At 40.3% G+C, this 27,729-nt stretch overlaps 2 protein-coding genes across 2 annotated transcripts; one reads left to right on the forward strand and one right to left on the reverse strand.

The window, feature by feature from the left end:
• Positions 1–733: 733 nt before the first annotated feature.
• Positions 734–8,625, reverse strand: fancb (FA complementation group B). The gene is made up of 8 exons (XM_031738573.2): positions 7,681–8,625; positions 7,434–7,580; positions 7,076–7,165; positions 5,164–5,292; positions 3,805–3,977; positions 2,553–2,983; positions 2,233–2,473; positions 734–1,543 (listed from the first exon to the last, which is right to left on the reverse strand). Exons 1-8 carry the CDS (start codon positions 8,590–8,592, stop codon positions 1,108–1,110), a joined length of 2,559 nt encoding a protein of 852 aa, XP_031594433.1. The 5' UTR covers positions 8,593–8,625; the 3' UTR covers positions 734–1,107.
• A 374-nt stretch (positions 8,626–8,999) lies between these two features.
• On the forward strand, positions 9,000–26,977 carry mospd2 (motile sperm domain containing 2). Its single transcript, XM_031738574.2, has 15 exons — positions 9,000–9,139; positions 9,256–9,313; positions 9,706–9,861; positions 10,738–10,824; positions 10,975–11,129; positions 12,390–12,450; positions 12,535–12,573; positions 12,662–12,786; positions 13,467–13,640; positions 18,091–18,209; positions 22,530–22,623; positions 22,796–22,892; positions 23,468–23,588; positions 24,140–24,242; positions 24,863–26,977. The coding sequence occupies exons 1-15, from the start codon at positions 9,107–9,109 to the stop codon at positions 25,013–25,015; spliced, it is 1,575 nt and encodes a 524-aa protein (XP_031594434.1). The 5' UTR covers positions 9,000–9,106; the 3' UTR covers positions 25,016–26,977.
• The last annotated feature ends 752 nt before the right edge of the window (positions 26,978–27,729 follow it).

Genomic DNA, 27,729 nt, shown 5'->3' on the forward strand with positions numbered 1-27,729 from the left:
CTGAATCTTTTAAATGTGATACATTATGCTTGTCCTTATTTTCTGTATACTGTGCTTACAGTTTTTTTTTTAAAAAGCTAAACGCTCAGACTCTTTTTTTTTTCTCTCTCTCTGTATGATGTTAAAGATAGAGGGAAGTTCTTAATATTATAATTTAAGGCACAAGCTCACATAATAGCTTGAAGGGGAGAGTTGCCTTATAAAGAAATGTCCAGTATAAGACAAACAAGCATTATTGTGAACTGCGAATCCTGCCAATCTCGTCTGGTTACGAAAATGTTCCCAATAGGTCCACTTTAAGTAATTATGTTCCCATTCTGTGACAATGAATCCTGCGGTGGCATTTAACGCAATGAAGCAGAGAAAATAAAGGTGTGAAAAAAAAAGTACTACATACAGATGGAGTAGCTCCCAGAACAAACTAAATTAAATTCCACTGGGAGGAAATAACCTCTTGCCCTCCCTTTTAGCCAACGCTACTATTCAAGCTGTCACAAACCTTAAGTATCGAGCAAAGCAGAGGCTGTTTTAAGTACGATTTGATGTTTACTTGGATGAATGGCATCGTAACTACAGCACTGACAGGCCGTGCAGCATCGCAGCAGAAACATCTTCCAAGGACTTCTTTTTCTTTACATCCTTACGCATCAAAAATAACCGAACCATGAGGGGAAAGTACCACTAAAAGCTTTCAGTCAACTATGTGAGGAGAACCAGTGAGGAGAAGCATAAAGCGTCGCAAAACCATCATGTGGTGTCTTTATTCATAACACAAACAGTTTCTGACTCCTGGATGAAAGTGATCTCTGTCTAGCATGTGGCTGCAGGCAGCAACAGACATAAAAGGGCATTTTTGAACACATTAGTCTAAAAGGACATGAACAGAAGAATAAATTAAACAGAGGGCAGCATCATAAAGGTGTCATTTTAAGAATCCCACATGGTCCAATTGAAATGAGCTGAGGCTTTTATCAATAGACACTAGAAAAGTATAAATACAAAGAGGTTGTGCAGAGGGGCTAGGTTCTCATTTGTGGTAAAATGTATCTTTTTAGTCATTACACCAGACACAATAAAGAAATAAAGAGCAACTTAGAGGTGGGATTTTTAACCATGAAAACCACTGGAGCACATTAGTGGAGAAAACTGAATGTCTAAGAGTGCTGCCAAATCCCCATTAAGTTGGACTTTAGACATGCTTTGGATCAGCCTACGATACTGCCCCACATCCACCAGGGGGCTCAACTTCATATTGCTCCTCTCCAAGTCCTTCTGGCACATCTCTCTACACTTCTGGAGCCCCTCTACAGAACCTGCATCAGGGGTTTCTTTATTTCCAAAGCACTTCTCCTTTAGCTTCTCTTCATCTTCTTCGCAGAGTAGTAACGAGGCACACTCTCTGAGAGACACCAGCTCTTTTTCCAGCGCTAAGGCAAACATTTTAGATGCACCCTGACCTCCAGCACTTTTGAGAGGCTGGATGGAACAAGACTCGGGGAGGTAAGCCAACAGAGAGTCCAAGAACTGGAACATCTGTAACTGGCTGCATGTGAACAAAAAAAAAAAGTGGCATTTTGCAAGTTATTACATAATTCATGTCACAATACATTTAAAGAAGTTAAGTTTGTTGAAATCTTTTTTTTGTCATTTGTCAGCTGATTCACAACCAGCTGCCAGTTCAGAGTTTATTTTGAGGATTTGTAATTTTAAGTGCTCTGCTCTCCAGAGAATCTTAATCTCTTTGATATTCAGTGGTATATCATGCTGACATACATCTTAGTCAACTTCAAAGCTATTTCAGCTTTGAATCTGTTAATATAAATTGAGCAGTGGAGGCTTCTACTCGTAGAACTATGCTTTCTTTTTCTTTAAATAAAATTTAATACATCACGACAATCCCCAGTAGAAGTGGCTCAGTGCACTGAGCAGTGATATTACAGGTTGTAATATCTAGCTTTGGATAACTAGAAAAGAAAATATAAGGAATAGCAGAATAGAAAGACTAAATGTAATAGCATAGGACAGATCCTTGTGGGTAACAGAGATGTTTTTCGGTTAGATCCCCATGTAATTTTTTCTTGTTTGTTTATTTGGTCCATGCGGTACCCTTAAATTCTAAGATTTACAAGAAATACTCCTTTCAATCTCCAAACTGATAATTCAATTATAACTATACATCTCAGAAGTCAGAAATACAGCCTTACTGGTATCAGCCATCAGAAACTTATTTACCTGGAATGGACATGCAACTCTCCCTGGAAAGGGGTTATCTGATGCCAGTTCAGCAGCATGAGAGCAGATGGTCCCGAAGAATTTAATAGTAGATACTGAGGGCTCACTTCTATCTTCTTACAACCCACTCTTTTTTGAATCCAGCCATTTATGTCACCTAAGCTGTATTCAGGAGAGTCTATATGGAAGACCCAGTGATCCAGCACGGCTAAAAGACTCAGGAAGTCCTCTCTAACCTCATCTGGACAAAATAAGAAAAGAATTGTTAAAATCTACATGTCAGGAGTAAAATCACAAGTCGTACACTTTTGTGCTTTTACCTGTTATGATTTGGGGGGTTTTAAGCAGCTCGGTGTGCAAATCGTTCTGAATGTCTAAAGCAACTTGGCCACAGTGCAACACAACTGGTCTTTGGTTGCTCATGAGGGAAAAAGCATCTGGTGTCTGGATGTAATGGAGCATGACATGGCACTTGACACGGCCAGAGTTCAACAGAGGTGTCAGCTTGGTCACCGCAGTCACAGCCACTCTGCATGCGTTGAGATCATTGGTGCTGTTGGCATTGTGCTGCTTGCTTTTTTTGGCTGGGGGCTCTGGGAATGTGGAGGCAGAGAAGGAAGAGGAGGAGGACGATGATGGCGAGGAGCAGGGCGCAGGGAGCCAGAACACTTGGCTCTGGGTCTGGACAACTGCGGGCCTTGAGCACTGGCCCGTGTCTGTCAGGATGGATAAGCTCACATTGGTCACTGGTCTGGAACAAAAATAGCACATCACTAACAATCAGATATCACACAGATAGTGGCTAATCAGAGTGGAAATTGATATAACAGTAAAGACGATGTGTGCATGCGTGCGTGTGTGTGTGAATTGAATGTGCGACTGCTTGTGAATTGATTATTTCCAGGCAGTGAAATTACATCAGCTGTACAAGTACACCAATCAAAACAGCAATGTGTGGGGCTTAAATGGCACCTGAGACAGTCATGAAAGTAGTTTTCCTTCACATGTTCTCAAATGAAAAATCGGTAACAGGTGGATGGAGGAATCTGATAGCTTTTTGTTCCCACATAAGGAGGTTGGAAAGATATTAAAAACTTGTTGCCATGGTGACCACCTAGTCACCCTGCATCTGCCTTGTAGTGAGGGGCAATCAAAGAGGCAAAAAAAAGATCTCTATCCAGTTAGTGCTGATAGAAATTATGTTTCGAGTTTCTTACTGATTTAATCGTGCGCAAAGTAATGTGATTTATTCCACATTATTTCACAGCAAACAGCAACTGTTTAAGTTCAGATAAATCTAATCAGACAGCAATGATACCCTCTGACAGCTGGACTGTGGTTCTTGTCACTTGATTAAAGTACTGAATGCCATGTTGTTTGTTATTGCCTCTGTCTTCACCCTACACTCATGGATCCACTCAACCACACGAACACATTATGAGTGACAAGGTATCAAGCAGATTGAAATTTCAGAGGTGTCACTACTAAATGTTTAGATAATGTGTGTTTCAAAACCTTGGACCTTTGTCCATAAAATAATTTTTAAAAATGTAACAAAGAAATCATGTTTACGCTGATCTGTCAGTAGTTAGTATCACTCCCACAACCATTCGGCCCTCAGTGGTGCGATGCCACAGCTTGTCAATTCGAGGTTTTGAAGACACCGCTGGAATGTCGTGAATCTTGTCATCCAAGGCCTCATTCTTTGACTCATCATCAGAGTCCCACAGAGCAATAAGCCCTTCCTAGACAGAAAGTGCAAAGACTATAATCAGCAATGACAAGTGTGTGACAGCATTGACAGCAATAGCACTTTATGTCAGACATTTCAATTTGAACAACAGGCATTTAGGCACAGACACAGTGGACTTTATGAATGTTATTGAAAAAGCAGACTTCAGATGCAATGATGCAGGTAAAAGAAAAAAAAAGGATGTAAAGTATTTGAAAATTTTCTTTTAAAAAACATTTGTTTTGGGGAATACACTGCATTTGTTGTGGGTGTTTGTTCGATTTGAGAGGCCAACAGTTTGCTCACTTCAGCTTCCTGGAGCTCATATTAAAATGCAAGTCTCACATTTCACTGCTAAACAGGTAACATCCAGATAGAGACAAACGGAAAATGTATTATACTAGTTATACAGGCTCCTGTTCTTAAGTTAGCTAAAGCTGGGCATACACTGTCTGATTTTTGGCCCATTTTGAGACGATTTTTCAGTCATGAGACCGTTTTGGGGATCGGCCCGAGTTTCGCCTTAATCGTGTGTCGTGCATCGTGTAGTATACATGGGGTAACGAGAAGCGATTAACACCTCACGACCAGCTCCCGATCATCAATCGTATGGTCACAATAAAAACAAACCTGTTTGAAATCCCGTCGCCCCTCGTGAGGGTATGCAGCGTGTGATCTGGACACAAGCGATGGAGGCCCAACTTGTAGAACTTTGGCAAGCTCATCCGAGCCTTTTCGATGTGGCCTCACAAAATTATCACGACCACAATAACTGTGAAAAGAGTTGGATGGACACTGCTGCTCAATTGCAGCTGCCTGGTCAATGTTTTTCATTAGCAATTTAGCAAAGTTGAGAGTGGTGGTGTGTGTGGGTCTGTGTGAGTGAAAGACAGAGAGGGAGAGCGAGAGACAGATTTTGTGTTATAAGCTTCATGTTATGGACGCACAGTGTGAGCACTTAGGTCGTATCAGAGCATCGGGTCGTATAGTGTGAGACCATGCATCGTGACCTACGAACTTCTAACCCCTGCGATTCAATCGTACAGTTTGAGTAGGAGCTGAATAACGCGACTGAAAAAAAAAAAATCACACAGTGTATGCCCAGCTTAAGTTTAACAATTTACATATTGTTACATGGTTATGGATCAGCTCTCAACACACTTCAACAAAGCATGCATGATGTGTTGCTACTGTAGTACCTGCTCATGCTGTGTGAGAACAGGCTCTCTTTCTGAGACCACATCAGTAAGGGCTTTGACCGACTGCCGTAGAACGCTTTCCTTCACTGTCACTTCTCTCTGAAGCTCTTGAAGCACGGTCAATCCACTCTAAATTACAAATCATATCTGACTGACAGTGCACATTATAAATTTAACACACAGTGAGTAACTTAAATTAGGTTCACGAGGGGTCAACATCTCATACAAATACCATCATCAGGTCTTTAATTATGCAGCAAATGTGACTGCCAGTATGGATTAAATCAAATTAGCATCCCAATAAACTGTGTGTAAAAAATATTTTTCTAATTTTGATATACAAAGGACGACAAATTAAAGGAAAACCCTGACCCCCTGACCCCTACAGTGACGAGATCTTGCTGCTCTGTTTTGCTATAAGGGTATTTTGCTGACACAGCTTGAGTCCAATAGTCCCTTTGGAGGGAAAGACTGCTGAAAATCAATACAATCAGTACAAAGTGGGAGTGGTCACTTCCAGGGTAATGAGACCTCCATCCACAGGGCCTGAGGGTTCACTGAACAGTTCATTAATAATGAAAAATGATCTGAATCATATGACATGGCTCTTGCAAACACAGTGGGATTAGCATGTGAAACAGCACCCTGAACCGCCATTATGAAACTCACCAATACATTTTTAAAGAATGGTGCCATATGCCTTCAATAAAGTTTCAGAGAATTGAAGAATCAATGCATTGGTGCAATGCAGCTGTTCTGATGGCAGATGTAACCTAACCCCTTATTAGAGGCTTTATGTTGATTTTTTCCTTTAATTTGTCACTGCTACTCTGCTAGATAACAAATGCATATAGAAATACTTCCAGGTGTTACAAACCATTAGACAACATTGACTTATAACACAACACATCAGAAATAACTCAGATGAAAAAAAAAATAAATAAAAAATAATGCTGTAACCATGGTTAAACTAAAACATAAAGTCTTCCATTTATCAATTTGCTCATTTTCTTAAACAGTTATCCAATTCAGAGTTATGTATTGCTGGAGCCTATCCCAACTGTCACTGGGTGTGAAGATAGATAGATCAGCAGTCCATTACAGGGCTAACACGATAGAGACAGACAACCATTCTCACTAGCATTCACACAAACATCTAATTTAGAATCACCAGTTAACCTACAATGCATGTCACTGGCTTTGAGAGGACCCATGCAGGCACAGTGAGAATATGCAGACTCTACATAGAAAGGCAGGAGCAAGCCACTGGTTTCAAAACCAGGACTTCCTTGCTGTGAAGCACCATTGTTAGTCACTGCACAACGGTGTGACACCTAAAGACAATCTATTACATACATACACCATATGGAAAAAAGTACTGGGCCATCTACACATTACACCTACTGGAGCTGCTCGGTCTTGGAAACCCATCCCACGAAGCTCCTGGTGCACAGTGGTTTATACTGGTGTTAATGCCAGAGGAGGTGTAGAGCTCTGAAGTTTTTGAGTCAGCAAATTTTAGCAATAGGCAACCCCACTAAATGTTTCCATTTTGCAATATATTTTGCAATACAATTAGCTCTTATAGCTTATTGTAGAATATCTACCAGGGAAGAGATTTCACAAATTGACCTATTGCAAAGGTGGCATCCTATAACAGTACCCTGCTCACATTGTATGAGGTCTTTAGAACCACCCCTTCTTCACCCACATGTTTGTAAAGGGAGATTGCATGGCTGAGTTCTTGAATTCATACACCTGTGAAATCAGTGGGACTGAAAAAACCTGAATTCAAAAATTAAGAAGCCAATATGACCTAATACTTTGGACCATATAATGTATGACCATTAGCACAAAAAATATTACTGCAGTGCTTCTACACCTACTCTATTAGTGTGTTATAAAGACTCACCTGCAGTCTTGATTCCAAAGCTTTAAGTGTAAGGAGATAGTTCTCTGATGGAGGAGGGGATGTCTTTGGTGCTTCAGTGTCCTGGCCATGCTGAAACATGTATTTTCAATTAGACATACTTAAAAAAAAAAAACAATCCTAAGACTCCTAAACTAAAAACTCCTGTAAACTAAAACATTAAGTCTTCCATTCATTCATTACATTTTTTTAACGCTTATCCAATTAAGAGTTGTGTATTGCTGGTGCCTATCCATCACAGATAGATCGGCTTGTCACATTTGCCCCCCACGCCCCCAAAAAGGAAATTTGTGAACAATAGGAAAAAGCACATTACTCATAAGAAGAAAAATATACTTACAGAAAATGAAATACCACAAAGGTCAGTGATGAGGAATTCTTCCAATGCTATAACTCGATCCTTAAAAACCAGCAGCATCTGGTCTGTTCCACACCCCAGGAAGTCATCCACATGGATGGAGCTGACACTTGACCAGAGGGCAGCTATCTGGAGAAGATGGTTTAACAAAGTAGACTTTATTAAAACTTTTAAACCACAATGAGGGGTAGACAAGAGACTTGGACTGTAAAAAGATCATGAAACCTGCCTGAAAAGTTTCCTTCCATATGGTGCAAACATGCCCCTCACGAAAGGATACAGCAAACAGACAGCCATATTTTCCTGTGTTAACTAACTGAATATGTTCAGGTTGCTCAAAGGGTAACTGACAAACATCTTTTACTACTCCATTCTCAAAATAAACAAGTTGCCGATTAGATGTTGCTGCAACTACATCACATTTAAGCACACCATCCACTCTGTCAGCCGCAACCACCAAGATGCACTGTGTGATGCTAATGTATAGATGAGGTAAAATCACACTGCCATCAAACACTTGTCCATCTTCAACAAAATAGCCAAGGGTTTGGCTAGTGGACTCTTCTGGAAGCTTTTGCAGTCCGAGAACAAACACCTGTCCTTTATGGAGAGGGAGTTCACCTACAACACAGTGGGAGAAATGAATGGGAACCTGTCTCACTCCTTCTGCCTGCGGGGATGTATAAAGGACACCACCTTCATGCCTCCACAACACAGTTGGACCCTGGAGAATATACACGTCCCCCTTCATTTGATAAGGGAGTTTAAACTCCACACAGGGCTCCAGTCGGTTTGAGGAGCTCAGTGTGAGAAGACTATACTGAAAACTGCTTCTTTTCTCACTCTTCTTTATCACTAAAACACATGGCGCGGTGGCTCTCTTCTGAGCGTCCGTGACGCTTTTACATTTCACAATATCCACATGAGCTAATCTTTTCCTGCTGATGACAGCCGCTCCGTCAGCTGCCTTCAGAAACGTGTTCCCTTCCCGTTCAAATGAAAGACTGCAGAATATTAACTCGCTTCCTTCGTTGTCATTTGTGCCCGGAGCCCGTTTGCAGTTAAATGAGATAGTCTTTCCACAGTGGGAGAGCCGATGGGGATTTCGATACAAATCTTCCGAGAGCACACTCTCCATCATGCAGCAGAGAAGGGTCCGTTTCCGCCTTGTTGAGACCTTTAGTCTACGTTAATGTAAACTTCGGAAATGTCACTTTCATTACGGTGGTGCTACAGGTTTAAATACACGCTCATTTTACTTGTGTCAACTTTTGTTTACACTGAGATCACACTCGAAGTAGCGCGCCAACGGTCTCTGAACGCTTCCTGTCAGACGAAATGCATTGTGGGTGAAAGTTGTAAGCAAAACAGCCATGTACCGACACGGAAGTTGAAATGTGTCGCTACCTGGAACACTTATCTAAACAGACTTGTCTGTATGAGTAGTTAGGCTTTTAACGGGTCTTAGACACAATTCAACACTCCCTCGGTTACGAACAAACAGCCACGCGAAGAGGTGTGGCTAAACCGGTAGAGCCAACATGGCAACGACAGGGCGTCAGTTTCACAGTTAGTTCGCACTGATTCATACAAACAACAGTCAGCTAACTCGCTTTCAGTACACGGAACTGCCAAAGACCAGTAGACAGCTGAACATGGCTGAAGTTGAGCCACACGAAGGAGAGCAGGTATCGCTGATAACCGTTATTTTTTTATTAATTTATTTTTTATCACTTATTGTCATAAATGACTATACGATTAAAGCCAAAGACGACTCTAACCTGAACCAACTCTTTTTTGACAGGACCTTGAAAAGAAAATCGAGGAGACGAGGCAGAGATTCAACAATGAGTTGCTCCAAGGTAGCACAGTTATTGCGGGCAAGCTGACAATAACATCTCTTGCTTTTGAATGCATTTTGGTTTCTGTCATCTAGCTTGCATACATTCAAATATAGTACATTAAATGTCCACTAGTTAACTGTTACTTTACGCCACGTTGCTTAAACGTTGACCCGAATACCCAGAACCCAGATAAGCGTTAGCGCTTTACTGCCCCGAGTAGCAGTTTAGTTTTTAGACTAATTTTAGGCTAAGCTGTCACACCATGGCCTCCTGGGGGCTTTATTTGAGTTTGCGGCACAACATGGACATTGTGGGTCTATGAGAATTTTAAATGGGAAACTTTAAGTCTTTGAAATTGAAACCGATTTTGAAGTTGTCATGTGATTCAGTCTGCGTGTAAATGTTTGCAGATTCAACAGAGAAGTATGACCCCAGGGACGTGGAAAGGCTTCAAACAGATGACAGTCTGGTGGAGGGCTACCTGACATGGAGGCTCTATAATGTTGATGATGCCTTGAAAATGATTGATGAAAGTCTTCATTGGAGAAAAGAGTATGGCGTAAATGGTAAGGTGCTAATATGATATGCATTATGTCACAGTATAACAATGTAACCTCACTGTTGTTAATGCTTACAATTTATAGTTTCAATTCTAGGAAAATGTTAGATTCCCAGTGCTACATGCATATTCATTTGAGCCCCCAAAATCATAAGCCCTTCCTAAAAGTGAAAATATTGACATTACCATTTTGAGATGTCTATAAGCCTGCAGTACAAACCACTGGTTGTCTTTGTGCTTCCCTGGCATTAATTCAGACAGAACATCATTGTTTGGGAAACGCCCGTTTCTCCACACACCCAAGAACAATCCCCACTGTTTCTTGTGAGGAACTTTTCAGAGTAACTGTCTGTTTTTTAAATAGCAAATTCTATTTGTCAACAGTTGTTTTTAGAAAATTTCCTTCAGTAAAGTCTACAAGGTATTCAAGGCCTTCGCCCTTTTTTTTTTTTTTTTTTTTAAAGGAGGGGGGGGTGGGTTGAATTTATATCCATTAACAGAAAATTTGCTATTTTCCATCAATTTTGGGAGTTTTAGAAAGACCTACTTTTGGGAATCTAGGTCCCTTAATAGCAAGACTTTATAATACTCTTAAAGTGTGGCAAATTAGTGACCTTCTCTAAAAGACCATGCAGTGCTTCAGAAATTTAGCACAGTATATTTCATACACTTTATGCTGTTTTATTTGTTAATATCTAGGGTAACACAAAATAATCAAATTAAAGATTTTCTGCGCCTTGAAGCAAAGAAATTAAAGGCAGCAGTAGTCTAAAAGATACAAGACAGATTCTTCCCTTTGCCTAAAATGTCATGTTGCATATTGTGATTCTTTGAATGAGAGCACTGGATAACAATGTAATGAGTGTCCTCATGTGTGTTTCAGACATTAATGAGAGCACTATTCCCAGATGGATGTTCGAGACTGGGGCTGTCTACCTCCATGGCTACGACAAAGAGGGCAACAAACTCTGTATGCACTTGCTCTATTAAAAGAGATGCTTCAGCTCAGCCTTTATTTGTTAGAAACGTTATCTTTCCCACTAAAAATGTTTGATCCCAATTTGAGAAAAACAAATACAAATGAAATATGATAACTTAAAATTTGTTTCCTGTGTTTTAGTCTGGTTTAAGGTAAAGCTGCATGTCAAGGATGCAAAGACAGTCATAGACAAGAAAAAGTATATTGCCTTTTGGCTGGAGAGGTATGCAAAGAAGGAACCTGGGATGCCTCTCACTGTTGTGTTTGACATGACGGACTCTGGGCTCAGCAATGTAGTAAGTCCATAAAGTTATTTTTAAGAGGAAGTCTTTTGTGTTTAAATAATTTACAGTTCGTGCTCTAGTCTAATCCAGGTCTTCAAAACTCACATTATGTTTTCAGTCTTTTCCTCTAAGGTATAAGTCTGTTGCTTTCCTGTTACTGTCACTGCAATGTTGTTTACCTTCCTCATACTTCTTGCTTCTTGAGCTGTGGACTTGCAGGGGCTGATACTCCTCAATGGTTTTACACGTTAGAGATTAAAGTAACCTTTAAATCCTGATGGTCAACTCGAGTGGGCCGTCTAATCCTTAGGCTCGCTGTGTCACAGACATTGGCTCCTTGATGGAGGGCTTTATCAGTGAGTTTATTTCATTGGCTTGGCTCTCTCCTAGAAAAATTGCTCAATTAAAGACGAATAAACCAACACAAACAAGGGAAAAAGAATAAATAGCTATGCAGCTCCTGTATAAAATGAGTAGATTAGATGATCAGTTTGGAAAGCAGCTTTATTGAGGCCGTTGAACCACAGTATGAGCCTGAGCAAAGCTAGCCAGTATGATCCCATTAAGGGTTGGGAGTGAATTTCCTGCATAGCAATGAGGCTTCTAGCCAATTGTAAAGCCGAGCCACGATCTAAGGGTTATTACTGTTGACATATTGGCTGTTTGTCTGATAATTTAAATTATCATAAAACAGTGAGGTTAAAATTTTTCATATTTATCTAAAATTGTTTAAAGCGTGACTGAACATTTGACTTGGAGATTAAAATTTGTGCCTGTCTAAGGGGCTTTAATCAGAAGCCCTTTTATTATTTATGTTGAGAAAATGCACTGTAATCTGAGCCATTTGGGAGCTCTTTTTACGTAACTTGTTTTTAGCAGGATTGTGTAATTAAGGCATTGTGTAATGATAAAAGTTGAGGGTTAAATCTGTGTGTTACCATTAAGTAATGGCAAGATGGCATAAAAAGCAAGATGGAAAAGATTCAATTTTTGTGAAAAAAAAATAAAAGTATTGCCGTTCAGAAATGTAGCAAGAGCATCCTTAAGACTTTCTTTGACAATGGTTGACAGAGGCTGAGCAGGGGATCACTCAGAGGGGGAGCATGCAATGAATTTCCATATAATATTAAGTGGGTCACTTCAGACGTAGAGGCTGTTAAGAGAGAAAAAAAAAATTTCCCCAGCGAATGGCGTTTGTTGATGCATATTTTATTTTTTAAGCCTTTTGTGTGGCATTAATCACAAATTTCTCTCTTCTACTTTGTGTTTCAGGACATGGAGTTTGTGAAGTACATCATTAATTGCTTCAAAGTATTTTATCCAAAGTTTTTATGTAAGTTACAAAAGTCATGTAAATCATCTGGATCTTTTGAAACATTATTCTTACTAACTCGTTCCTTTTTTTTAATCATTTCAGCCAAAATGATAATAGTGGATATGCCTTGGATTCTGAATGGTAAGACTGTGGCTTACAAATTTCAGTAGTCCTTACTAGTTTTTACGCCTCTGACATCTCAACAATAAAACATTTGTGTCTGCTACAGCTGCGTGGAAGATTGTGAAGTCGTGGTTGGGTCCAGAGGCAATCAGCAAACTTAGGTTTGCATCCAAATCTGAGGTCCAGACATACATAGGCCCCGAGTACCTGCCACCTCACATGGGTGGAACGGTATGTTATGGCTTTTTAAAAAGGTTTTAAATTATGCGTTAATTAATTTAACAAAAGATGCATTAGCAACTGGAATGGTCAATACGCCAGTGGGATTATAGTGAAGGTGTGATAAATATTAAAACTGGGGTAGGCCACATGGTTTGGGTGTGATTTAGCAAAAGAAAATCCATAATAATCTTTCAGCAGGTTGTATTTCAAGTCGTCTGAGAGGGAATTAGACTCTTCTACCCCCTCTGGGCTCTTTTTTTTAGGCTTTAGAAAATCTAACATGTGATGGGAAACTTTATGAGTCACAAGTCCTTTTCAGAGCAGATCAGGTGAATGCTAAGATTTTATATAGAATCTAAAAAGACCTCTTAGAAAGTAACAGTGGAATATGTTAAGTAGACGATGATGTAGAAGATTAGGATTCAAATGCAGTGTGAAGCGTTAAGGTCAATGCTGGGTTAAATGTTTTTTTTCCCTTCTGTATCTGCAGTAGTTTTCTTGCCAGTGATGAAGAAATCTAACTTTTTAAAATATTAAACACAAGTTTAGTTACTTTGCTTCTTTCTTTACATAACCAAAATAATATTTACTGATTAATCTGTTAGAAAAACACAGATATGTCCTAATTTAAAGTGTTTCACTTTAATAACCATGCATGTGGTGACCTAACCTATTTGGCTGTGTTCTAGGATCCCTTCAAGTATAGTTACCCACCTCTTCCTGACGATGACTTCCAAACACCCATTTGTGACAACGGGCCCATTCTTAGTGATGATGAGAGGGAGAGCAAAGAAGGTGACTTGGATGTTAAAGATGCCCTTGAGTCCAGCTTCACCTCAGATGTTGTAGTAAAGCCCAAAAAGGTACATTTTCTTTCCATTTTAGTTATGAATATACTTTTTTTAAGGCAGCACGGTGGCACGGTGGTTAGCACTGTTGCCGCACAGCAAGAAGGTCCTGAGTTCAATTCCACCATCAGGCCGGGGTCTTTCTGTGTGGAGTTTGCATGTTCTCCCGTGTTTGCGGGGTCCCTCCGGTACTCCGGCTTCCTCCCACCGTCCAAAGACATGCAGCTTGTGGGGATAGGTTAATTGGATAATCCAAATTGTCACTAGGTGTGAATGTGAGTGTGAATGGTTGTCTGTCCCTGTGTGTTAGCCCTGCGACAGACTGGCGACCTGTCCAGGGTGTACCCCGCCTCTCGCCCTATGACAGCTGGGATAGGCTCCAGCGCGCCCCGCGACCCTGAAAAAGGATAAGCGGAAGCGAATGGATGGATGGATGGATGGATATACTTTTTTTAACAAAGAAAAAAATAGTGGATAAAAATAATTTCAACTTTGTACACAATTTAATTACACAACAGTATAAAGCAAAACTGCTCCCTGGGTGTTGTGCAAGTCTGTACTTTGGCACTCAACACTTAGTGTATGTGTAGTTAGTTTGATCGCATCTGATTGCCTATAAATAAATGTGATCTTTAATGCTGATGCTCATATAATTGGCAGGATTAGTGTTTCTGTTGTTATTAGAGTAGTTGCTCTCAAGTTCAATTCAATTTTATTTACAGCGCCAAATCCTAACAACAGTCGCCTCAAGGTGCTTTATATTGTAAGGTAGCACCTACTATAAAACATATGCGATGAGCGACTGAGTTCTGAACATTTTTTAGATTTGGGTAGTGAAGCATTCTGCTTCTAGGGAGATTAGGTGAGATTTGGTCACTGATTATTTCATCTTGTGCCTTCTTTCAGTCTGTTTCTTTAAACTGCACACAAGGTAACAATATGTAATCGGGTTCCTTTGCAGCAGGTAATGGTTCTGATTTTTGTAAACATTAAGCTGCTACCTATTGCCTCTGTGAAGGTGACTGATAATGTAATTGGCAGCAGGCATATCCGAAGCTCTTGCATCACAGATGGACCACTGAAGCTCAAACTCAGGAGTCTTTGTCAACCACACAAGGAACTAAACGATTGTTGAGTTTGTTGCTAAAGTCACTCCATGCTGGAGCTGGATTCCTTCTCCCTGGCAGGATGGAGTACCATCGCTGAGATGCCCCAAAGACTGAATGTGTTGGAGGACTCATCACCTCCCTCTCACTCTTGTACAGCACCTTTTGCAAATGAGTGTTAAGTCCACCCTTCCAAGTCTACCTTGCTTATTTTCAAGTGAGCAGCATGCAAAAAGTGCCTGCATGGAAGAAGATGGGATGTTATCAAAGGAATCACTTTAGCATATGCTCATTATCTGAAAGCGCCTGTTAAAGAAAGTTGTACTTACATTGTATTAGTGTGTTTTGTTTTCCAGTTATGGTTATTCTCTTTGGGGGTTTTTATGCGGCGTTGTAGCTGTTATTTTAAAGCCTTGGAGTAATCGACTTGAGGTTAACCTGCATTAATGTTAACCTGAGGTTAACCCAAAGCTAGTCCCACAAGCCTGCTAAATTTCACAAAACACACAGTGCTACCATTGTTAATAAATACCACACTGGTTTAGATTTCCAAAGCAGGGATATGCACATAAGACAGTCATTGGCCTCAACTGTCATTTCCAGTCACAAGTTTGATGCTTTTTAATGTCCTTAGTGTAACAAGTGAAATCACCTCAAGCTCTCAGCCATTGTTTTGGTTAGAGATGCCTAAACTTGCCCCACATAACATCATCAAAACGTGCACAGATCCCATGAATTTCGTAATGTTATTTCCCAAACGTTGGTATTGTACTGCAGGCCTCTGAGGTGGCCCGTTTCATATCAAAACATTTGTGTCAGCTCTGTGGAAAAGTTGAAGATATTTTTGAGGCTTGCCTGACAAAGTAAAGTTACACAATCACTCTGAGATGACACTTTACACACACAAAGGAAATATCTAAATATGGCCTCTTAGGTGTTGTGAATATTCAGGGTAAAAGAGTAGTGGTTCTACTTTGACATGTAATTTGTAGTAATGGTAATTAAAAATTCATGTAAGCTGTTATTAAGCATAATTTTGACACTCGCCTAAGGTTGCATACCCATTAGAAATTAAGTCTGCAAACGTTATTCACCATCGCTCCCTTTTGAGCCTCGGGCGTCTTTATTCAAGGTTTGCATATTATCCACAGCACCTGCATAATAACCACTTAGCACTTATTTTTGTATTACTTTATTATCCTGTTGGAAAAAGACCAAATTGGGTAGATAAAAGAAGCACAATAGAACAAAAAGCAAAGCACTTGAATGGGATCAGAAGTGGACAATGTTAAGATGACAGCTTGTGCATCAGCAGGTTGCTCAGCAGAGTTCATCATGTTTTCAATTCTGCTACACTTGATTTCTGGTAGTCCGTACTGTGAGTGAATCACTGTGTTTTAACAGTAGGAAACTCTTGGAATTTCAAGCCCGTCTGAGCGCATTCTTCAGTGCTTGTGCAGACTTTTCTGCTCCTCAACCATCTTGTCTCACTATACAAGACTGTTCCTCCATCAGCACTGTGCAGCTCAACCTGCATTCTTCTGGATACCAGTAATCACTAGCACAACATTTTGGCCTCAGAAAGCTAATTGACTTTCTCTCTGTTTTGAAACAAGGGCTGGATGTGGTAAGGAAGTGTAGGATTTCGCCTACACAAGGAGCTCAATGTCCGGAAGATTTCTGCAGGCTGGAAAGGCAGGTGTACTCACGTGGGTCGAATTATTGTGAGTGCACCTCCCTCACAGTCTCCTGATGTCATCACCACCCCTGGACATGTTCATCCCTTGACCTGTCCTGGACCTTACATTTCGATTTGACCCTCCGTTTGAAAGCACAACATTTCTGACCTTGTTATCAAGGCATGTCAGCTTAATAATGAGAAGCTTATCATTTGCACTATGTCCTGTAAACGCTGAACCAAGTGGGACACTCATTTCACAGTTTAATTAGCTGCGGGAGAAAGCATAGCACACTCAGTGCTGCCCATTAGCAGTTTCACATTATTTGTATCTTCTCAGATTAAAAAACTGCTAAGGTAATTACTGTTATATTACAGTAGACCAACTTATTAACCCATAGCACTAAATCTTTAATCCTGCCTGCCTTTGAGGCAGCGTTTCACAAAAGCCGTCTGTGTCTTGTCCTCTAACACTATCTCTTTTCAAGTCTGTTATTTAAGATTGCTAATCACACAGAGAATCATATTTTGTGCCTTGATATGAACTGTTTCACCAAAAAACACTCCGATCAGCTCTTACTTTATTATATTTGTCAGTCCCTTCTGTGCCTTACAAAATGTGTAGAAATCACATATTTCTGTAATTTTAGATGTCTTTTAATTCCTTGTACCCTACTATGGCAGTGTAATCCTTTTAAATGTAATTTTAAAATGAATTACTTTTTGTTTCTTTTTAACAAGTAATGACATTTTGTATGAGGAGTATGGATCTAGTAGAAATAATACCAATGGTATTATCACTAAAATAACTGTTAAACACTATCTGTATGAGACAGTAAACCATTTCACTTTTTAATTCAAACTTGATTATGTTTTACGTTTTTCTATTCGCATTTCATTTTGTTAAGCTTGCTCTTTAAATGGATAAATAAATTGAGACATTTCATCAGCAGTTGATGTCTTCATTCTGGCAGTTGCATGATGGTCAGCCATTAAATTAAGCTCCCTTCCTCTCTGAGTCACAGAAAATACTCTCACGTGTAGAGTCTGCTCTTTTTGCCCCTGCCCACCTTCCTTTCCCCCCTCAATTCCTCACCTGCTGTGCTTGCTGCATAAACTGTTTTACACACCATGAAGCACCCATTTCCCGAACTGACCTACTTTAAAATAACTACCATTTATGCAACCATTTTGAAACTTCTATCCTGTCAGCTGGTGTGTGGTCTTGAGATTTGTGTGAATAATTTGGGTCGAAGTTTAAGCAATTTGCTGACGTTATGGGCTGTATATGAGTCATCTTGTGACTGCTCAGTTACTTTCGTTTGTTTTGTTTTGTCAGAAGTCACAAGTCACAAGTTTGTGGATCACTTTTGGTTCCTCATCTTTATGGACATGCTAATTGTGGTTGTGTGTTCCCTCTGGAGGCCAAGTGGAACAACGGTCAGGGATCATCATGGGAATTTCCCATGCAAAAATTATATTAAGTTGTGTTTTCTGAGAAAGATTTTGATCATCCAGCATTTCAAAAAAACTATTCATCAATGCCAGTACATGAATCCAATGACGGCTTTCTCTGCATGAATGCCAAGGGTCACACATTTCATTTTCAGGGGAAAAACCAGAGAATGGTCACATGACAAAATTGTGTGTCTTTCTAATCAAATGCTTTTTGTTCTTTCAGGTAAATTTTCTGGAACAAAGTTTGAGGTCAGAGGACAATGATAAAGGAGATGCAAGCGCCAGGACCAAAGGTGCCAGGAAGCCACTGACCACCTTCAAAGGTTCTCTGTTAGATGTTAGGTAGGTTATAGTGCATCATAATTGCATTAGTTTGGACACGTAAATTTAAGAGTTCCCAAAACTTTGTCACAGGCAAGCGACATCTGCTGTGTTTTCCCTTTGTATTCTAATACTACACTGTTCAAGACCCTACAACAAGTGAGATAAAACCCCAACAATCAGACGACCCCTTATGAGCAGCCACTTGGCTTTTGTGCTTATACTACACGTCCATCTCTCTTTGCAAAGAACCAACAGAAGTCACCCATCATGCTTGTATTCAGTTTTCCATGACATCGTTTGTCCAAAACGTTTTCACACGCTCAAAGCCAAATTTGGTGGAAAAAAAGTCGAGATGAACATGTAGATGGTGCATCTTCAGTGGCAATATAGCACCTGCTTTCAGATTAGGAATCACCAAATAAAATTAGTTAAAATACAGGTAACAGAATCCCAGTAGCAAAGTGCTTGTTGAGCAGTGTAATAGTAATGACAGAACAGTTGCAGCCATTTAGTTGAAGTTCATTTCATGTTCAAACTAGCTTTTTGCAAACACACCTTAAGGGAGTAACCATGAAGTCATGCAGACTGACAAGTAACTGATGGGTTGGACAGCTTTTTGAATGTCACTCTGCATCATCAGTGTTGTGGACTACATGGCGAGATCATATTCGGGGAACAGCCATCGGGTCATGCAGCACTGTAATCCTTTTTTTGTGTTTACATTTACTGAATGTATCACACAAAGCTCATGGGAAAAACCTAACACAGTACTAAATGATGAAGATTTAGAGTTTTCACGTTGTTCTATCCTTAGATAGAATAAATTTGTTATAATATTTTTATTAAAAAATGATGTGCCTTAGCAGCTCCTCCTTTCTTTTGTGCCCTAATGAAGATCACCTGTCAGACAGGCCTTTAGAGCCCTGCAGCACTTCCTTTTTTCTCTTCTTTTGATGAATAATACCATAATTATTGGTATTATGTCTTGGAGGGGGTTACTACTATGGGAATTCCACTGTCAGCTACTTTTAAATGGACTTAATGAACTACTAAATTTCACTGAGTAGGATACTGTCAAGTAATGGAGCATCCCCACATTCATGTGCTAATAGGCATTCCTGTTTCCATGGTTAACATTTCTGCATAAATACAGTCCCGATCAAAAGTTTAAGACCACTTGAAAAATGGCAAGAAATCATGTTTTGCACGGTTGGATCTTAACAAGGTTCCGAGTAGAGCTTCAACATGCAACAACAGTGTTGTCCTGTTGAAAATCCCAGTCGTTACTACACAGATGAGGGCCCTCAGTCATGAGGGATGCTCTCTGCAAAATCTGTGCATAGCCAGCGGCCGTTTGATGCCCCTGCACCTCCTGAAGCTCTGTTGAGCTCCACTGAAGGAAAGACACCCCTGACCATTAAGCCGCCCCCTCCACTGTGGCACGCAGAAAACATCTCAGGTGGGATCTGCTGATCAGTAACTGCTGATCAGTAATGTTGGAAGCCATCAGGACTATCAAGGTAAATTACTGTCTCATCAGAGAATAAAACTTTCTTCCACCTTTCAATGTCCCGTGTTTGGTGCTCTCTTGCAAAGTCCAGACGGTTAGTTCTGTGGTGTTCAAGGAGACGAGGCTTTTGAAGACGTTTTTTGTTTTTGAAGCCCTTCAGCCTCGGATGCAGTCTGATGGTTATGGGGCTCCAGTTGGCACCAGTGACAACCTTAATTTGGGTCAAGGATCATCCAGTGTCTTGATGGACAGCCAATTGGATCCTCCGGCTCATTCCTAGTGAAATTTTTTGGGGTCTTCCACTTGAATTTTTTGTTCCATAACCCTCAGGATCATTAAAGAAATTCCAAATGACTGTCTTACTGCGACCCACCTCAGCAGCGATGGCGCACTGCGAGAGACCCTGCTTATGCAGTTCAACAATCCGACCATGTTCAAAAAGGGAAAGTTTTTTTGCCTTTGCCATCAGAACGTCATGACAGTGTGACTAGAAAATGACAACGAAGCCACATTTTTGCACAGATTTGGCCTTTTAAAGGCATGTGGTCCTAAATTTAAGTGCTGTTTTCAATAAATTGCATGCTCAAAAAAATGTTTTGTCTCACTCCTATTTCTTCTGGTTGCATGTTGAAGCTCTACTTGGAACCTTGTTCAGATCCAGATCCTGCTTCTCTGCAGGTGCACCCAGCCTAGTTGTTTAAACTGCTTCAGAATTTGCTTGGCCTCTTTCCCTGCAGCATGAAAAAAAACTGCACTAACCGGGCAAACATGCCAGAATCAGTTTTAACTGCAAACAGCAAAGGTTGACTGTGAGTGCATCAGTCTAGCTGATGTGGACCTGGGCTGAATACACAGACCAGCAAGCTTCTTTGTTCTGCTATTACAACTCCATTGTGTTTGGGAGACCTAAAGCCAGAAAAGTTATCTGGTCACCAAAGGGTAACTGGTTTGATGTCCAACACAGTTTCCATTGGTTCATCTATGAGTCTGTCCCATGTTTCCAATATTTCTGCCAATTCCCTTTGGGTAAGACATGCCAAAGCTTGTTCAGGACCCTTACATCCATCCCTGTTTAAATAAGTGTACCAGCTTATTAGTTACATCCAACTAGGACAGGAAAATCTGAACATCAAGGAGGATTTGCTGTAATATACGTGTAACTAGGTATAACTCACAAGTCTGTGTATTATGTATTGAAGAGCCATATGCAAAAAGATTAACTGCATCTGAAGTCATTATTGATGTTTTGTACCTTTATAGCTCAATTGATCTGTTCAAACAGAGGCAGGAATTAAGGATGCTGACAGTCAATTGCTCATTGACTAGAGATGAATTGGTGTTATGCTAATTAGTTCGAAACACTGGCAAATGATCAATTATCTTCAAGAAAGGTGTGCTAGTCCCCCTCCTACACATTGTCAAACACAACATATATTTTAATTGAACCTTCATTAAATTGCCAATGGATTGCTGAGTTTAGAAGAGGTGCATTTCAGTAAGGAGTACAACAATCACATAATGATCTGGTTGTTTTGTGGGTAAATAGTTTGCGTATATAACGTGTGCCCTTCATGTACACTTCATTTTCATGAATAATGTCTGTTGATTTCTGTGTTTACAGAGCTAAAGCTTTGATGTGAGGATTTTGACAGCTCTGGGCTGTGAATTCTACTGATAAACAGATTAAAATGAGCCTTAAATGCAATTATGTTTGGGAGTTGTGTTAGCCTTCATTCGAGACTGGGGGCTTTAGGAGAGAGTAGGGGTCTTTGATCTTGTGTTTGCCAGAGGTTTGCAGAGCCCAAAGACTCACTTTGAGATCAAGCATGCTTTACTCTTTTTTTTTCTCTTTCTTTTTTCCTTTTTCCCTACCATAAGGGACATGGAAAAGTAAAAAAAATGAAAAAAAATATCTTTGTTCTTAGCGGTCTTAGTTCATAAAACAGCCAAGCTGCATCATTGAGAAGCTTTATACATGCATAGCAGATAATATGATCCCCCTGTAATAAGTATGCAATGTGCACCAAGGTCAAATTCATCAAATCGCATGCTGCATGTATATATATCACCAAGTTAGACTGTGTGAGCTAACGACAAGCAAAGCATACGTGACCCCTTACAGGTTTCCTTTGGCTCGTTCCTTCCTTTGCAACATTATACAAATCTCTGTAAATCAAATGCTAGAAGGGATTCATTTTATTTCATATTTTTTAATCCAAGTCATAATATCAGGAGGTCTCCCTCTAGTAAGGTGGACAGCTTGAATCTGGATACTCAGATTGCTTTATTTTAAATATATTTTCTTGTAGCAGTAACATCAGTGTTCTAATGGGCAGCTTGATATTCTGCTACACAACAGACTTTGAAAAACAACCCATGCTGAAGTCTCCTCCTTATAACTTACAAAACAGCTGGGTTTTGCCCTGCAGCTAAGCTTGTTGAACAAGTCATAAAACTTTCAAAGGGGCTGTAGCAGAGCGCCGGTAACATAACTTGTTTAGGTTGGCTAAAGAGGACAGTAAACAAGTAAAAGTTGATTTAGATGTGCCATGCTTGTTCAGTAGCCCAGTGTTCTGTTATTATGTTTCCTCTTTTAATTTAATGATAAATTTGTTAGCGATTAATTACGGTGAATTAAAGAAGCCGATTCTTCATTCAGTTAAATAAAATCCTGGAAAAAGTAATTTGTTAGAGGTCTCATTGTCAAACCGTTTGGCTACATTTTTAATAAAAAAGAATAAAATAGTCTCTGGTTTCCACCTATGTAGCAGTCTAATGTAGTTCCTGCTACACACTGAGGTTTTTTTGCTTTTTATCTCCCCGTTCAGCCCTGCAGAGGAGCTCAGCTTTGGTTCTGGAGAGACTGAAAAGAAAAGCTTAATTATCCTGAACAATGTGGTCAAAAATCAGGTGGCCTTTAAGGTGAGTCTGAAAGCGTTCACATTCAAGTGTGTGGCACTTGCTACAGTTAATTCGTGCACCAGTTCCCTTTGATCTCACAGTTCACAGACTAACTATTGCATTTATGTATTAAATAAATTGAGGAGACAGGGGGAAAAAAGCATTGTTAAATGTTCCTCTAACGTCTTCACAGGTGCGGACCACGGCGCCCGACAAGTATAGAGTGAAGCCGAGCAGCAGCTGCTGTGAGCCGGGAGCTTCAGTGGACATAGTGGTGTCACTACATGGAGGTATTGCACTTAAGCTCTGCACTCTTCTCACAGCAGATGTTTCTAAATGCTGAACCTCAGAATAATCAAGCGGTTCAGTGTATTACCTTCCTAAAGTGCAGGCAGCCACTTTCTCCTGCCTGACATGCATATTTCAAGACTGATAAAAGAATCATCTCTACAAAACAAACCATCAGACAACTGACAGTGCTGCGTGAGTTGAAACAGCTTGTGCCCTTCAAGCACTGAAATGTCAGCTGTAGGTTATGATGTGCTGAACATAGCTCGCTCAGAGGAACCATTGCAGCTTATTTTGGGTTACTTTTTTCCTAGCTTTTATGCTGTGGTGGGGTTTTTTTTCTTCTCCCCAAAACTGTCACATCTAACACTGACTTCTGTGAACATAGCCCTTCTCTTTCTGTGTCTGAACCAAATCAGGCAGCTGCACTAGTTTTGTTGTTGATTTTAAGAGCAATTTAAATTATTCTTTTGCATTTTCTGAAACAAAGATCGAATTATTCAGTTTTCAACAGCTGTCTCGGTAAGTTGTGCTTACGTTAATGTCTTTTTTTTTCTCTCTGGCTGACTTTGTGCAGGTTCTCAGGCCTCTCCACAGGACAGGTTTCTGATTATGGCTGCGGAGATGGAAAATGCTGGATCACAAGATCTTTCACAGTTCTGGAAAGAAGTACCGAAAACCAAAATCATGGAACACAGGTCTGCAGTGAAGTGTTAGCCACACGTAATGCCAAGCTTTTACTTTGGCATGCCTCCCAAGTATATTTGGCAGCTTATTTTAGATTCTGTGCTTGTTTAATTCACCTGAGAGAACGAAGAAATCCTTGTCTGACTTCTTTTTTTCTAGTTAATTCACAACTAACCTGCTAGTCCCAGCCCTTCCTGTCTCATTTTCCCTACCAGCTGTTTCACTGGCCAGTTTGCTAATGTAACAGCCTCAGTATCATTCAGCTGCTTCCCTAAAGTGGATCCTATCTCAAAGGTGGAGGAAGTCGAATTCCACCTACTTAGACTGCAGCTGGAAATCAGCTTTGAGCTGTAGGGCCAGTTAAGTTGAAAACTAGTTTGTGTGCCACTGTGCCGAGCTCAAAAAGGCTGTAGCACAGAACAAGGATTACAGCTGCTAACTGAAGTCCAAAGTGATGGAAATAAATGAAGATGGACTATGTTTCTGCTACACAGTACTCCTGTGGACCAATGATTGCATCCTCCTGATATCCTACGCTAATTAGATTATGTCTTTCTTACAGATTGCGCTGTCATGTTCTGGAGAGTGCTAAACCAGCAATTAAAACTTTTAAGGACAACCCAATGGAGACAATGCCGAGTGAGCAGCAGGAGTTAAATATAGCGGTGAGTTTTGGTGTAAAAAATAAATAAATACAGAAATCTTGGTCAGTTTTTAGACTTTTCAGACTCTGGTTCCATTGGTAACCATCTAATGAATATACATCCCTGTCACATGGCAATCAACAGTATCTTTCAAGTTTAACGTGGGAACAGTTAACTGTTAGTTTGCTAACAGTGCCTGTATTTTGTTGGCATTTATTGGTCTCTGGTCGCCGCATGTCTACCTGTGTGTACACCACTTAAGCAACGGACACATCCATCCATTTATTCAGTTCAGCTCACAGACTGGAGTAGGGCAAAAAGTTGGGTAAATCCAGTACAGGTCTCCAGTTCATCACACAAATGACTAACACAGAGAGACAGACAACTATTCATGCTACATTCATACCTACAGCATATTTAGAATCACCCCTTAACTAACATGCATGTTCTTGGACTATGGGAGGAAGTTGGAATCCCCACGCAGACACATGGAGAACATGCTGACTTCATTTTCTAAAATTTTTCTGTCAGCAAAGAGAGGTTCTTACCATAATAGTTAACTGTTCCTGTTTTCCACGACCTGTTTGAAAAACACTTTAGATACATAAACGAGGTCATTCAACCAGTTTTTGTCTCACCAGCTAATGCGAGTCACAGCCTGCACCTCACGGCTGGAGCAGAAGCTGAACAACACCCTGTGGTTGCAGAAGGTTCTCATTGTGTTGGTGGTAGTCCTTGTGATGCTAAACCTGCTGTGTCTTCACCTGCTGGGAACAGCTCAGCGGCCATCTTGATGTGCAACAGTACCCTCTCAGCTGTTTCTGTAAATTCCGGATACACAGTTCCAGCGGGGCCGCGTTTGACCTTCCTGATTGGCGGTCATCTGATGTTTTCCCGCCCTTCCCACAAGCTGCTATCATGGAGAGTCAGCAGGGCTGACTTTAGGACATGTGAGTTGTTGTGGAGTAAAACTAAATGAAGAGAGATTCTCTTTTTCTGACACAGTCAGATTCAATGATGTGACATCAATTCCTTGGTGTTTTTTTGTTTTGTTTTGTTTTTGTTTTTTAATATTGCTCATGGAAAAATATAATTTACTAAAATTAATTGCAACAGTCACAATATGTAGAAAATATTAGTTATTTTTGCAAACATATTGTATAATTTTTTACATGATATAAATATAAACAAAATAAACACCTTTGGTCACCTTATCTAATTTCATTTGGCATCAAAAGGCTTTTGTCTTTGTGATCAGTTTAGGCAAAAATAAGAGGGAAAAAGTGAACTTGTGGAGTTGAATATGCCAGCATTTGACCAAATATAGATCTTTCAGCCACTTAGCAGCCTTGTTTTGCATAAATATTCAAGCTCCTTAATAAACCCTCATTAGTACAGAGGTGCCTAATTGAAAACATCGCAACATATGACCTCACTAAACTTCTCCACACTCCGAGCAAGGAGCCACAAGAGATCTCTGTCTACACTATCTCCTCAATTTGTTTTAATTACCCCAACACTGAACTAAACTAAAATTACCAAAGCAATTACTGGCGAGTGCAAGGACACGGCACAACCCACTTGTAGCTTAGTGGGAAGCGCTGATATCTATAACAAGATCCAGCTCGGAGCAATCAGGATGTGAGCCGCGGCGCGAGGAGTGATCGCGGTTTGGTTATTAGATGTGTGCACATAAGGGCTGCTTGGCTTTAACAACTTGCAGTTTGTGCACAGTCAGTGGTAGCTGCTTACATTTTAGGAGTGATTAGAATTCTTCATGCATTAATGAGTAAACTAATCCTGCTTTCATTATGAACACTGGGCAGCTTTCACATGCCACAAAATATTTATTTATTTATTTAGTTTCCCTGCACATGGCATCGTGTTTTGTCATCTCTAGCTTTTAATATTTTAGAGGTAACTCTAAATACGCTGTCTTTCTTTACGTGAAAGCTTCGTGTATGCGCGTTCTAGAAGGTATAGGATAGCTTTAAGCAAATGTGCATTGGATGTAAAACTTGCATCCCTGCTAGGAAATGCATTCTGCACTATTTGGGTAAAAAGTGCCAATGCACTTAAGAAAAATGGATAGAGGTTAATGGAGTGCGTGCCTCTAGAGGGGAAAAAAGTAAAAGCTTTGGTATCACACATAGCTTGGTTGATTTTTGGAGTGCATCTGAGTGCCATGCAGCACATGACTGAACTCGGGAAATATTTCAGAAGAACAGCAAATAGTCCAAAAAAAGCCAGGATGACTGGAGTGGGAAATTATTCAAGTGGTCATATGACGGTGATTCCCAGACAGACTTGCCTCACCTGATTTTCAAGATATCACTAATTGCAAGCTTTGGATATTGTATGTTTTGTTTTTTTTCCAGCAGCTGCAGAAGACAGAAACTCCTCCGTAGCATTGATTTCACATTAAAGATCAGTTAAATCGAAACTGGGTGTGCATGCGTGCGTGTGTGTGTGTTCCTGGCCCCGGGCGCTAATGCAGTGTTTGAGGGGATGACGATTTAATTCGGGCGCTGTATTGGGACAGAGGGATCAATGGGGAGTTAATGAGTGCTGCATTCAACAAGAAGGCTGTGGGTGAATTGAATAAAATCATGTTGATGTCCAGAGGTGAAGGAGCAGCACATTCTGCTCCTTCATCATCTCTAAATGACCTGTTGAAATCAATGCTTATGATACAGTGGCATTACTCATTTCCAATAAAAATGATAGATGCATAAAATGCATCCATATCCCAGTCATATTGTCTGCTTTAGTCATTTCTTGCTTTTTACATCTAGTATAAGCCTCTTTTCTGCTTTTCCTCCCTCTGGCTTCTGTTCTGTTGTATGTATTGATTAAAATATGGGTCAAGGGTCAGTGAGTGCTTACCTGGTAGGTTGCTGACAAGCTCACAGGCTGCTAGGAGTGAGCATTACAAAGTAATGCCTTGCTCAAAGTTTCTGGTTATAGGACGTTCTTGAATAAAACTATTGATGTTTCTGCATTGGAACAAATGTTTACTGTGAAACCAGCCAGCATATTGTCAATACTGGATTTGGGGAATGGAGATAAGTTCATCTTCTTTTTTCCCTTCTTTCAATTCCTCCCTTTAGGGGTCACCACAGCAGGTCATTTGCCTCCATCTCACCCTATCTTCCCCCGTCACACCAACTCTGCATGTCTTCTCTCACCACATCTATGAATCTTCTTTACGGTGTTTTTTTTTTCCTCCTGCCTTCCAGCTCCATCTTCAGCACCCTTTGTCCAGTATATCTATTTCCCCTTCTGTCTAATTCCAAACTGAGCTGTCCCTTTGATATAATCATTTCTAACCTTGTCCCTCCGGGTCACTCCCAATCAAAATCTTCAGCTCTGCTACCTCCTGTCTTTTTGTCAGCACCACCATCTCCAAACCATACATCATAGCAGGTCTCACTACCATCTTGTAAATGTTCACTTTCACTCTTGCTGCTACCTTTCTGTCACAAATCACCCCTGACACTTGTCTCCA

The sequence above is a fragment of the Oreochromis aureus genome, linkage group 16, assembly GCF_013358895.1.
Source record: "Oreochromis aureus strain Israel breed Guangdong linkage group 16, ZZ_aureus, whole genome shotgun sequence".
NCBI lineage: Eukaryota > Metazoa > Chordata > Actinopteri > Cichliformes > Cichlidae > Oreochromis > Oreochromis aureus.